Source organism: Centruroides sculpturatus, unplaced genomic scaffold (genome assembly GCF_000671375.1).
Source record: "Centruroides sculpturatus isolate CEXI.00-Female unplaced genomic scaffold, Cexi_2.0 scaffold264, whole genome shotgun sequence".
Taxonomy (NCBI): Eukaryota; Metazoa; Arthropoda; class Arachnida; order Scorpiones; family Buthidae; genus Centruroides; species Centruroides sculpturatus.
The window spans coordinates 327,664-342,126 of NW_019384577.1; the positions used below are offsets into that span (position 1 = coordinate 327,664).

The window sequence follows — 14,463 nt, forward strand, 5'->3', positions numbered from 1 at the left end:
TATTATATCAGGATGTGAAAAACTGGCGGGGACTAGTTATGTAAGACGTCATAATAACCTTGTCCAGTACGTCTACTGGTGCCTGGCCCGAAAACATAAAATAGAAGTTGCTGACCAATAGTGGATGGAAATATTACTCCAGCCACAAGTTAAGGAAAATAGTTCGGCCAAGATACTATGGGAAATGCCTGTCCAAACTGATGTCACTGTATCTCACAATAGACCAGATTTAATTTATGTTGATAAAAATCGTAATAAAACATTTTTAATAGATATAACTGTACCATCAGATTATAACATTGGTGCTAAAGAAATTGAAAAATTGAGTAAATATCATTTTCTGAAATTGGAAGTTAACCACCTGTGGAATACACAGACAACTGTTGTTCCAATAGTAATAGGAGCAACAGGAATAGTAGCGAAAACATAAAGAAATACATAAATCAATTAGAATTCAACATTGATATTAGTATCCTTCAGAAACAGGCAGCTATACACACACCGTTTATACTCAATAAAGTGCTTGGAGATGCTATCTTTGAGGCCTATACAGCAATTTCAAGGCATACAGCTATCTTCAAATCCACAGCAATCATCAGATATACATCGTTCATTAGTTAATCAGGATTTACCTAATACAGCTTTTGAGACTTGTATTCAAAGCTCATTTGGAAACTTGTTGAGAAGAGGAACTATCTGCATGTAAAGTGCAACTAATACAGTAAAGAGGGAAATAGGTACCTTCTTTCTTGTGGGTTACGGGACGGGGTATTTTTTATTCCGATGTAATTCGTGAATATTTTATTGCAATAAAAAAAATATAAATATTAAATATCAGACATGGAAAAACAACACAGTTTACACTGTCGCATCTGTCACATGGACGACATAAAACTTTATGCATTTACACAGAAACAACTTTATAAACTTTTTTAATATATATTTAATATAAATAAGATGATTTTTCAAAAAATGGCTTTTAAAATAATACTATAAAATTTTTATAATTTTGGTTATTTTTTTAGTTTAATACATACAAAACAACTTTGATGCTTTAGAAGTCCAGATTTATTTACAGTGTGAAGCTGTGTTTTGTATTTTCAAGTTGAAATTAATTAATCATTATACACTAATTTATCTTACTAATGTAGCTTCTTACATTATAAAAGTAAATTAGTATAATTGGAATATTTCATCACAAAGAAACTGTTTTCTGTTATTCCTACTTATCTATAGTAATATTAAATCAAGAACAAATAATTCTTATGGAGAAAAAATAAATGGCCAGTTTGGAACCAAGATTCGTGTTGTCAAAGTTTAGGTTTTGATGATAAAATTTTTAGTTCCAGGAGTTTTTATTCAGAATGAAGAACAACATATTGTTTGTATTTTATATAGAATTCTTATTATACATAACATATATGCACTCATAGTTTGTTTTCATAGTTAAATGCAGAATTGTCAAATTTATATAAACAATATTTATTTTTTTCATATAGGGACTCATATAATGGAAGGCAGTGGTAAAATGCTTGTCACTGCTGTAGGTATTAATTCCCAAGCTGGCATCATTTTCACTTTGCTTGGTGCTGCAAGGACAGAGGATGAAGCTCAAAAAAAGAAAAGGAAAAAAGGTAGGAAATACAATAAAGCTTTAAAAATTATTTCAATTTAAATTAAAAAAAGAAGTTATGTATTTAATGAAGTAACAGTAACATTTTTTGCTGCTGAGAAATGTTTATTAAAACTAGAACACAAATGTTTTAAACTTAATAAAATAGATCATCAATCTTTAAAGAAATTAATTCTCAATTTTATTTTATGATTTACTGTTTAATGTAATATATATAATAAAATAAGACACAGAAACAACTTTATAAACTTTTTTAATATAAAATGTACTTCTACTCACTTTATTTTAGGCTTCTCTAGCTAAACAATATTTGAATAAAAACATTCTACATAAAAGTGGAATGAACTTAAAATACGTTCTAGAAAATTTTTATGGAATACACATTTTTTATTTTGAAATATTGCTTGAATATATGAGAACATGGTGTTTAAACAAAAAACAACAAAATAGAATGATGAAGTGAATTAAAATAATAGATGGAATAAAACTAAACAAAAGATGATTGAAAATTTTATATCATCTTATTACAGGTAACCCCCGTATAACACAGGAGTTACGTTCCAAAAAATTGCCATGTTATGTGAATTTGTGTTATATGAAAAAAGAACTAGTGCGAAAAGGGGGGGTTAGGTTCCAAAAATTAAAAAACATGCTGTTAAATCTTTATTTAAATCAGATTTATTATTCATTTTTTTCACAGGTAAAATACTTATTTATTATTTAAGTAAATATTTTATTAGAGGATTATTCATCCTATATGATGATCTCAGCATGAGCATCGTCAACTGGTAATAGTTTTTGGGTGCGTTCGTTAATAGCGGTCACCCTGCAACGGGGGTACGCTGCTGTTTGTAGGCAGAAAGATGGCGGCACCCGCAGTATCAATAGTATCGTGATGGAAGAATTTATAATTTTAAAATGAAGTTTTAGAGGCAAAAGAAGGATCCCAATTGTAAAATTTAACCATTAAATCGATTATTTGTTGAAAGAGCATTCAAAGTAGCCAAGAAAAAATTAGAATGCTTGCGCGATGTTACGCAGAGGTATAAAAGAACGCACTCTTTATTACATTTTATGTTGTATGAGGTTTTACCCAATTCTTGAATTGTGTTAGAGTGAACCCATGCTATAAAAGCACAGTGTTATACGGGGGATGTTCCCAATTTCCGAACCGTGTTAGAGTGAATTCGTGCTATAGAAGTGCCGTGTTATACGGGGGTTACCTGTATATTCTATGAATGTATGTCTCTCTAATCCGAATGACTGTTAAGTTTGGTAGACTGTCATTACAGCTTTTAGGTTAGACACTTCTTTTATTGTTTTCTCATATGCATTTTAGTCTTATATAAAGGCTAAGCCCCCTTTAGTGCAATATTAAAATTGTCACACTTATATGATACCTATGGTTCTGTCTTCTAAAACCACGGTGTATAACTGGTAATGTTGGAATGCAATACAGTTATTAAAAACACCAAAAATACACTTTTCACACATTCATAAAGAAACCCCACTTTTAACATAAGTACATCTTTTAAAGAATGTGTATTTTCTATAACATAACATTGGAGTAACTGTAATTATAATAACTGTTTTACGGGTTAATTACATGCAGTACAGTAATATTAAAAACATTTTTAAGGAAAATGTGTCTAATAAAAGAAGTGTCTAACCTGAAAGCTGTAATGATATTCTACTGAACTTAATAGTCATTCAGATTAAAGAGACATACATTAATAGAATGTAATAAAATATAGGTAATAATAGAATGCTTCTAAATATCACTTATGGTAGCATAGCTACCATAAGTGATATTTAGAAGCATTTTATTATAGTTTTCAGTATGTGCCTCTGTCATTTAGATCTGGTAGAGCATGAGCTTCATCATTCTGATATAACATCCTAAAACTGAAAAGTGGGTTTACAGGATTTTTTACAAGCTATGCACAGTTCAGTTTAATGAATACTAGTAAAATTTCTGTTTGCTTTATTGTGTGAAAATTAATGCTGTGACTGGTGTTTTGCTGGGGCAATGGCAAAATATGCTTTATCAGTGTTTATTTTAAGGCAGTTCAACTGTATTTCAAAACCCAATGTTAATCTCATCAACATTTATATTAAATATTTAACACCTTTCTATTCGAAAATGAACCAAATAAGTCAATTGAAACTAGAAATTTAAAAAAATTCTTGTTAAAATTTTAAAATCTCTAATATTTTATCACTTGAACAATTAATGATGTACTATATTTGGTTATTTAGTATACATCAGTAATTTAGTATACTACTTTTAAATAAAGACATAACTTATTAAATTTTAAAGTTTCAGATAATTTAGATACAAGATGGTCTATAATACATTTTTTAGGAACATAAATCAGGAACATTTTGGTCTACTGTTTGGCCAAATGATATACCAAAAATATTTATTATAAATCCTTATTTTTAACTTTTTCAAAAACAGATTGAGATTCTTTTATCTGAATATGGTACTAAGTTTTGTTCATTTCACTGATCAATATTTTTCTGTTTTTAACATTTTGGTATGGAATTCCAAAAATGGAGAACTTCACATTTGTCATCTTGCTCTTAAACATTTTTATGCTTATAACACATATTTTGAAACAAACAAATAATTTAATACTTTTTTGTTTTTTATTCACTTTCTAAATTTTATTTTTTCCATTTTAAATTTATTTTTTTTTACAATACAGTAGAGCATCGTTTATCCGAATCAATTGGGGACTGGGGTTGTTCGGAAAATCAATATTTCGGATAACCGATTATGTACGAAAAAATATATTAACCTATCGCATGTTGAAATTTTTCTCTGTTGCATGTCGCTTCATGTTGAATTTTCGTCGATGTTAAGCCTAATGACTATTGTATCATTAAAAATTATTTTTTTATTTTGTACAAACAAAATAAATATATTGAAAAATATAAAAAGAATAAAAAATTATACTTCAGAAGTTAATTTAGTATCAAAAACGTAAAATATTTGAGTAGCCCAAGACATAGTCAAAGATTGCAGCACCACAGCACTGGCGAAAATTTAAATTTGCTGACTGGAATTCTTTCAGATAATTGACGTTTTGGATAATTGACTTTCGGATAAACAACGCTCTACTGTAATTATATCATCATATCAAACATAAAAAAATGGCAGCTAGAGATTTCCTAGGAAGATACTGGGATACTCTTGTTTCAACAGAGAAAGTTTAAAACAAAAAAAGAAAAAAATTGTGTGCATAACAATTGATAGTGATGGATGTTTTTTCTAAAAGTAATCATCATTATGGTAAATATTAATGGAATAAAAACTCATTAAATGTGAAAAAATATAAATAAATAAATATAATTACAAAAAATTATTCTGGACAATATGCTAAAGAATTTAGTTATGTGAAAAAAGTGATGCATTGAATGTTTGTTTTCTAAATACATAGAAGAAATATAAAAATAACTGGTAGCAAAATTATATACCTAAACTGTTTTTCTTATTTTGTATATCTGTGTATTTGTAAATTAGACTTGCTAATTTTGTATTTAGAAATTAGAAATAAAATGTTTTTCTAAGCTGAAAAATCTGTTCAAAAGTTATAATATAAATAAATGTGAAACAAACTCTTGTTTTATTTTTGAGATATTAGTACTTGTAAGTCAAGCTATTTGAAATTAATAGTTTATTTAATATAATGTTGTAAATAGATAAAGTATAACAATGTGAATTAATTATTACAAATAAAAAACCTCGTTCAACATAACCTTTTGTTTTCCAGTACTGTTTAATGATAAACAAATGTTTAATGAAAACACATAAAGGGATTGCGTCATCTTGATAATATACTGGATACATCGATTTTTAATGTTTATTTTTATACTTTTTCTTGTATTTTTTCTCTGGTTACAAAAATACTGTACAAGTTTTTGTATTTTATGAATTTGAAAGGTTTTTTTTTTTTTTTCTTCTTCAAAATTTGTTAACATTCCAAAATGCATTTCATTTTATGTAGATCTGAGGAAGATCTTGCCTAGATTGAAAACATTTGTCTTTAAACATTTATCATTAAACAATACTGGAAACAAAAAAAAGACTATATGTTGAATGAGGTTCTTTATTATTATTACTTTTCAATCTCATTTGGTGTGAAGTTATCTCTCTGTTAATTATTGAAAATATGCAGTATGTTCTAAAGGTCTAGGGGATCCAAAAATGTTCTATAAACATAGTTCTTCAAATTCATTGTTTCAGTGCTAGAAGGGGTTTAGATTGGCTGTCCAGTTAAGATGCTGCTCAGCAGCACTGCTAAATGCTGTGGAAAAGCCTCAGTCTCACTGTTCTTCAGCTTTCGTTATGTGCTAGAGCCAAGAAATGCAAGTGACCTTACATTCAGCAAAAACAGCTCTTTATTACAGCACAATAGCTGAGGGCAGAAAAATTGAAAATTTGTTTTGTGGTGTAATGGACTTGAAAAAGAAGATAAAAAACATACCAAAATGAAAACTATCAAGAACTGTACTGAAACTGTCAAGAACTATCAAGAACATATACTGTTTATCATACAACAGTATATGTAAGGTAGAGAATTAACTTTAAGTATGGTTACAGTGTTTGGTAAATTAACATCAGTTTTATTAAGATCTTTTATAATTATTGTTCTTCTTCTTCTTCTTGGTGCCATATCAGATTTCTGACGTCGGCGACACCCGGCACAGATTAGTAAGTAGTTAATAATACGCCAAGGTGTTACTAGGGAAGGTTAGTACCCAGAGTGGTTTCCCGTTGCCTTCTCTGGGGCGCGATGTTACGCGATTTGTTTTATTGTTATATTATTGTTATAATGTTTTATATAGTGGTTATATAGTAATATAAATGTTGGTTTATCTGTGTATTGTATTTCATTATTTTATTAGTTTTTTCTCTGTGTATTTTAATTATAACAACATATTGTTAAAATGTGTGTATGTAACCTGCTGAAGAGAGTTATGAAAAAAGTTGAAATGCATTCTAGGATATTAATTGTTAATTAAAGAAATCAAAAAGATGTGATAAGTCTGATAATTATAACAATAAGGCTACAGGCTCATGGTTATTTACTCTTCATATATCCTCTTCAGGCAATTTTGTTCTTTACGAACGATATTGCTTGTAGAGATCAGTTATATACTGGCAAAAGTACCTAAGAAATAAATATTGTTTTGTAATGCAATAGACAGTTTTGTGACTTAGCTTTTTGTATTAGTATTTGGCATCTATAGTTACATATATTTTAACAAATGAATTTCTTAAATCTTACAATCAAGTACTTTTATATTAATTTATTTACATTAAAGCACACTATTTGAAAAAATTAATAGCAAAATTCATTTCAAAATTAAGCAAAATGAGTACTCTAAAAACTTAACTAAGCACTTTTTTAAATTTTATAACATTAAATCATTAAATTGTTATTCAGTTAGTAATAAGTAAAAATAATTCTACTTACCATCCTTCTCCTAGGAGAAGGATGGTAAGTTGAATAATAGTTTCATAGGCAATGTGTGAGCTCTCATGACACACTATGCAGTGATTTAATAAGTACCCAAATGTTACCTTAATATAAAATGGATTTCTTCAATATACTGTTTAAAAACATAAAGCAAATAAATTAGAATAATAATGGCATCTTGAATTTCTGCTTTGTTAGTAAGAGAGGGAGGTTTTACTGTTGTAGGTAAACAAAATGAAACCTTACCATCAGACTACAGAATATTAATTGTATATAATTAGTAAATGTAAATAATGTAATATACCAGTACATAATTTTTGGTCCAAAAATTACTTCAAACAAGCAAAAAACATTTTCTTTAGTACAGTTATCCTTGCTTGAAGAATTTTTTGCTAATGTGGTACTTTCAATTATATTAAACTTTATTATTTTCATCATTTGCCTTACTCTTCAGAGGATTTTCTGGGCTTTTTTTCCAGCCTAGTGCTATTATGTACTTAATAAATTATACCATAAATATTTATAGGCTGTTGGCAGGCAAGAAAGAAAAAATGTTTTGTTTTTTAAGATATTTGTAATGTGATAGTGATGTGGAACCTAACCTGGATGTTTAGTAAGGTATGTGAATGTAACAGAAATTATTACCAAAAGAAGGTATAAAATAAACAGTGTCACAATGATGAGAAATTGCAGATAGAAAAAATGTATATTGTAACTATATCTACTCTTCAAACCTGTTAACTGGAGTGGTTCCTTTTTTATAGTCGCAAACATTTTCGAATGACCTCCTGGGCTCTTCCTCAGGCTTTATCGAACAGGCTGTTACTGTTCGAATACACTTTATGTACGAATTTCTTCTGAATATTGTCATGTGCAAATATTCCATAATAATACAGTTTTATTGCACATGCTTTGTATACACTGCTTTGTGAAATCTCCTTTATAGGTCCTTATCCAGCAATATCTGCCATGCTATGAATAGGGTCATTTCATTCTTATAATTAATACATGTACTATTTATTTCTGCTTTAAATATCTCTATGGTTTCCAACCATTTCAGTTGTTGTGGGTTGGAATTAGTAATAATGATCTTTACCTCTTATAGATTTGCTATTATCCCCTGTTCTGACACGTATGTTGCTAGGGCCATTGTGTTTCTACCATGCTGTATGTCTGAATCATGTTCTTTCAATCTCACTTTTAATGAATGTTTTGTGGAACCGATATATGTTAGTTGTCTACTGTATCGGTTGTCTTCTAGCAGTACTGTGTATACTCCTGGTAACCTTTCAGGGTTTGGAGGATCCTTACCATTACTTAGTATCCTGAAGACTGTTTGACATCTTTTTTATGCAATATTTATTCCTCTTCTTTTGGTTATCATGTTATATATTGATTTCAGTGTCGGATTATATGTGATAGATATCCTCTCTTTTTCTTTGTCAGGTATATTCAAGGGTGGCCCTGTGTGAACATTGGATGTTTCTTGGGTAAGCTCATGTTTTTTAGGCAAAGTTTCGATGAGATTTTTGTTGTATCCATGGGTTACTGCAATATTTTTTATATGTTGGAGTTCCTTTGTAAGAGCTTGTTGCGTCGAGGAGTGTGTGTGTGAGCTGTTCTCACAAATGCTTGGAATGCTGCCACTTTATATAGGAAAGGATTACATGAATCTCTTGGTATATATATGGGGAAGGTACTGGGTTTCTGGTATACAGATGTAATTATATTCATTCCTTCGAAGTTGATATCAATGTCCAAGAAATGCCCCTTTGAAGTACTATGTTGTTCATGGCTTCTAGGAAGAGTTTTAGGTCCAGTTCCACCCTCCAAAATATGTTGATGTCGTCAATATAACGTTTATACAATAAGATATTGGGTAAGAAATGTGGTAGAATGTTGTTTTCTAGTTTTCTGATCACCATTTCACATAAATCGCCCGATACTTGACTGCCCATCGGGCTCCTTTATTCTATAAGTTCTCTGGGTTGGATGTATTGAATTGTTATCCTTCCAGATGTGAGATTAGTAAGTTGTGCATGATAGTTTCTAAAATACGAATGGGGGACTCCTTTACCTTTCATGTAAGTGATCCCATTAAATTGGAAGGGAGAGCTCTAGCATAATAAATGTGCTAGTTCAAGAATCTGCTGGTGCATTGTGGTCTCTTCAATTATCGAAAATAGGTAGTCCCTGAGTTCACAGAAACATGGTGGTAGTTCTGTCAAAGGCTATAACGTTCGCAAGTCTAAGACTGTAGCATAAGCTGGATGTGCTATCATCTTCAGTTGTTCTATAAGTTCTGTTGGGTTAGATGTATTGAATTGGTATTCCTGTAAGTGTGGGATGAGTAATTTGTGTGTGATATTTTCTAAAATATGAGTGGGGGGTCTTGGTTTTGTCCACCACTGGTCTGAGTTGTGCTTTTTTATGTGTTTTTGAGAATGCAAATAACCATGGTATTTCAGGTGCATCCACTATTATGTTTCTCATATTCATTTTTTTCGCTAGTTTTGTGTTAGCAAAACATTTGACCTTTGATTGTAATTTATTGATATAGATCTCCTGCACTTCTGTACATTGGGTCATGCTAATGTACTCCTTTAAGTTCTTTTCATATGTATCCCGCTTCATGATTACTAACAATTTATCCTTATCTGCTCTGGTCAGAGAGGAGATGTTGTTTTTTATTTATCTTATGGTTTTCTTTAGCTTTACTTGGAAGTGATAACTTTATTCGTTACACCTTAAATATACCTGATGAAGAAAAAGAGAGGATACCTATCACATATAATCCAACACTGAAATCAATATATAACATGATAGCCAAAAGAAGAGGAATAAATATCGCATACAAAAGATGTCACAGTCTTCAGGGTACTAAGTAATGGCAAGGATCTTCCAAACCCTAAAAAGGTTACCAGGAGTACACACAGTACTGCTAGAAGACAATCGATACGGTAGACAACTAACATACAGTAGAGCGTCGTTTATCCGAATCAATTGGGGACTGGGGTGGTTCGGATAACTTATTTTTCGGATAACGAATCATGTACGAAAAAATATATTAATTTATCCCATATTGAAATTTCTCTCCATTGCGTGTCACTTCGCGTTGAATTTTCGTCGATGTTAAGCCTAATGAAGACTATTGTATCGTTAAAAATTATTTTTTTTATTTTGTACAAACAAAATAAATTTATTGAAAAATATAAAAACAATAAAAAATTATACTTCAGATGATAATTTAGTATCAGAAACGTAAAGTATTTGAGTAGCTTGAGAAATAGCCGAAAATTGCAGCGCCACAGCACTAGCGAAAATTTAAAATTGCCGACTGGAATGCTTTCGGATAACCAGCTTTCGGATAAACGACGCTCTACTGTATATCGGTTCCACAAAACATTCATTAAAAGTGAGATTGAAAGAACACGATTCAAACATCCAGCACGGTAGAAACACAATGGCCCTGGCAATATATGCATCAGAACAGGGGATAATAGCAAACCTAGAAGAGGCGAAGATCATTATTGCTAACTCAACCCACAACAACTGAAATGGTTGAAAGCCATAGAGATATTTAAATAAAAACAAAACGTTTAAACATTCCAGCAAATAACTTTTAATATCTTTAAAATGTGTTCAAACACTTTAAGCGATCATCCTCAGTTATCATTCTGAATCAAATGAAGAATTCGAAATTACATAAAATAAAATTCAAAAAGCAGTTGCAGAAATTTACAGTAACACATAACAAGCTTAAATAATCGCAAAGACTATACAAATTAATTAAAATGAAATAAAGAAATAAAATAAAATATATACATCCAGTAAAAATTATCATAATTAACTTTGCCGCTTATATAAAATATGTCAACTCGTCATAGAAGGATTTCCACGCTGATGACAGTCCGTCAGCATCCCTATGATTGATACAGTTTGTGTTCAACTGTGCCTTGTAAATTTCTAATTTTTCTAGATGTTTCATGGCTTGCTTGGATCTAGTAGCCTTGATGATTGACGCCTGATCCCAGAACACCGTAATATCCTGTTGTTTGGCAAAAGCAGCAAGCACTGTAGAGTGTAAGTTTCTCATGATTGATCCTATGTATACCAAGTTGGAGTTAAATCTATGGTCCTTTAAAGGTATAGAGTATATCCCTGCCAACGTGTTGCATTCGTAACTGCCTTTATTGCTTCTTAAGAGTCTGTATACAGTGGGATTATGCCTGTAAACTATCTGTATATTCTTATTTCTGGTAACTTTTTTAACCGTTCCTTTGAGGAACAGTATGTAATTGAGCACGACTCTTTCCCTATGCTGATTCCCTCCCTTCGAGAGGTGTTGTTTCTGACAATTCATAATAAGAGCATCTTTTCTTTCTCTATGTTATCCTTGCTGTATTGCTATGTTTTGGATATATTCCAACTCATTTAGGACATTTAGATCAAAGGAGGAGAGGGCTATCCATTTATTTGTAACGGACTTGGCCCTGTTGGAAGAGGAAGGAAGGAAAAGCATGTGAGCGAAGTGTGAAGGGAAAGCGAGATAGGAAAGTGTGAAGGAAGGCATGGGAGGCATCATGGGCGCCCGCATCGCATTTATTAATATAACAGAATACAGAACGATTGCAGAATTTACAGATAATAATAACATATTTACATATTGACTTTACATAGTAAGTGCGTACAGTGCTTGAATGGTAAACGTGTGATATTTACAGAGTAACAGCATTATTATGAGAACACCATGACAATTGGCGTCTTCTAAAACTACGTGGTGATGCTGCTCTCGCATCTCGTGCTACACAGAATACCTAATTTCTAACATACTTAATATTAATCATTACATTTTTACAAGAGCGTAACAATATAGAAACTACACGGCAATTCTGCCGCGTTTACAACACCCTAGTATACAAGACATAGTTTGACATATACAATATTCACTTACATTATACTTACGCGATTCATTATATACAATAAGGTGGTTACATGATGATACAAGTCGATACGGCTGCCTACATAGTCCTTGCAGATTTCAGAAGACTATGCTGAATTACCGATCCATTAGATAGTTCCGTACCAACAACTGTCCGAGAGCTCATTAAAGTGGCGGCCCTAAACTCTGCCTGGCGTTGGTGTGGTTTAGTAGATGTCGAGTCCTAAGTCGCAGTCGTAGTTCGAAAATTATTGCACAGTGCCTTTGTATTTTTGATGTAATTCTTGAGACTGTTCCAGACTTTTTTGATGTTAAAAATGTCTTTCGGTCTTGGTGGCCAGTTAAGACCGTTTTTAAGGCAGGTCCCCATGAAAGAGAGCCTTTCTTGTTCATAAGTTGGACATTCGAATAGTAGGTGGTTGCTGTTACCTTCGCTGAAGTCGTCACAATTACAGGTGTTTGTCTCCCGCTTGCCAAAACGGCAGAGATAGGAGGCGAAATTACCGTGGCCAGTTAGAATCTGAGAGGTTTCGGCATCGGGAGTGTAATGTTTGGTCTTTAAGCGGAGATGAATGGATGGAATGTAGTCGTGAGTATTCCTGCCGGTATCAGCGGAGTCCCAGTTGCGCTGCCACTGGTTGATTTCAATCACGTGTAGCTGGTTCTTGAGCCATGTGTTAGGAAGCCTTTTATATGTGGGTTCTTTATCCAATGTGCTTGCCCTTTTCGCCAGTTTGTCGGCGAGTTCATTTCCGGGATTTCCCTGATGTCCCGGTACCCAGTTGAAGATGACCTTTCTGGTCTTTCCCAGATTATTAGCCGCAGTGATTAACTCCTGCGAGAGTCCGGTATATCTTCTTTTGTTTATGAGTATTTTTAGTGCTGTTTGGCTATCTGTATAAAATCTGGTATGCCCTTTATACCTATGGTTGTTATCCGTGACATATTTGATTGCTCTGTACAAGGCCCACTGCTCTGCCTGTATGTTTGTGCAGTGGGAGGCCATCTTTAGGTAGGCTTGGTATTTAACCTTGCCCTGACAGTTCATTATCACAAAACCGGCACCCGTTCCCTCCTCGCTCTTTGATCCGTCAGTATAAATGTCCCATGTTATTGGGATGTTTCCGTCATTTTCCGGGTTAAGGTTTACTATTCCGGGTTAAGGTAGGTATTTTCCTCTCGTGGGTGGCGTTTTTCCGTGCTTTCTATTCCGTTATTGTTTATGGTCTCCATTATGTTGGAGATTCCCCTTGTGATTTCATTCTCGTTCCCGTTGATTGGCCTAATTGTTGTTTGTTGTATACTTTTGTTATTATTTATTAGCCATCTGTAGGCAATACTTTTGGCTTTAATATGGATCGGAGTTATACCGGCCATTACTAGCAAGGCGTTGGTGGGCGCTGTACAGTACGCCCTACATACTTGAATTGCGTAGCGCCTCTGAATCGAAAGCAGCTGCCTCCTTGCGTGTGTGTTGTTCAATGCTTCGTGCCATATTGGGATGGCGTACAGCAGAGCTGGTTCTAGAGCTGCCTTGTAGATAATTTTCTTGTTTTTGAAGTTTAAACCCCAATCTTTCCCTGTGATCCATTTTAACAAGTTTGCTCGTTTGATAGAGGTCTGGCATAGTTGTTTGATGTGGTGCTTTCAGTTTAGCTTCTCGTCAAAGTATATGCCGAGGTACTTTAGCTCCTGGCCGACCTTTATTTTTTTCCCTCCGATGTTAATGCAGGGTGCCCTCTGTAACCTGCCGCCTTTATTTGGTCGGGTGCAGACCATTGCATGGCATTTCTCGAAATTAATTGGCAGCTTGTTGTTCATGCTCCAATTATATATGTGCTCCAGATGTTTATTGGATATGTCTGCCAATCTATCGCGATTCCTGTGGGCGACCATTAACAGTAGGTCGTCGGCAAATGCCTGCATGGACGCTTCATTGGTGTTTGGAAATGAGTTTAATAGGCTGTCGAACACTAGGTTCCATAGCCCTGGTCTACACCTGGAGCCCTGTGGGCAGCCCCTATTTATATTCTTTTCTATGTTTATAGTTCCTTTCCTGTATACAGTGGAACCCCGGTTAACGAACTTAATCCGTTCCGCGACTCCGTTCGTTAACTGAATTGTTCGTTAACCGAAGCAATTCTTCCCATAGAAATTAATGCAAATGCAATTACAGTGGTACCTCAGGTTACGAACGCCCCAGCATACGAAATTTTCAGGATACGACATGAAATTCGAACATATTTTTGCTCCACAATACGAACAAAAACTCACCATACGACGTTACATTAGTTCGCATTTTTCATTTGTTTTTGTTACTACAGTTATAATTTTTAATGTATTACTTGGCTTTAATTTGAGTATGTTTTTCGCGTTGGAACGAATTATTTGGTTTTACA

The 14,463-nt window shown here is 32.8% G+C and overlaps 2 protein-coding genes across 2 annotated transcripts in view; one reads left to right on the top strand and one right to left on the bottom strand.

The window, feature by feature from the left end:
• LOC111624374 (plasma membrane calcium-transporting ATPase 1-like) overlaps positions 1-1,675 on the top strand; it is a 202,995-nt gene extending 201,320 nt beyond the window's left edge. The window contains exon 9 of the mRNA XM_023367197.1: positions 1,500-1,675. Coding sequence (XP_023222965.1) covers positions 1,500-1,675 — 176 coding nt within the window. The remainder of the gene's footprint in view (positions 1-1,499) is intronic.
• Positions 1,676-12,287: 10,612 nt separating this feature from the next.
• Positions 12,288-13,070, bottom strand: LOC111624383. The gene has a single exon (XM_023367214.1). It carries the CDS (start codon positions 13,068-13,070, stop codon positions 12,288-12,290), a length of 783 nt encoding a protein of 260 aa, XP_023222982.1.
• Between the last annotated feature and the right edge of the window lie 1,393 nt (positions 13,071-14,463).

What these genes read in the sequence shown, in the direction of transcription:
- LOC111624383 (XM_023367214.1), bottom strand. Translation starts at nt 13,070, where the DNA reads ATGGCCTCCCACTGCACAAACATACAGGCAGAGCAGTGGGCCTTGTAC.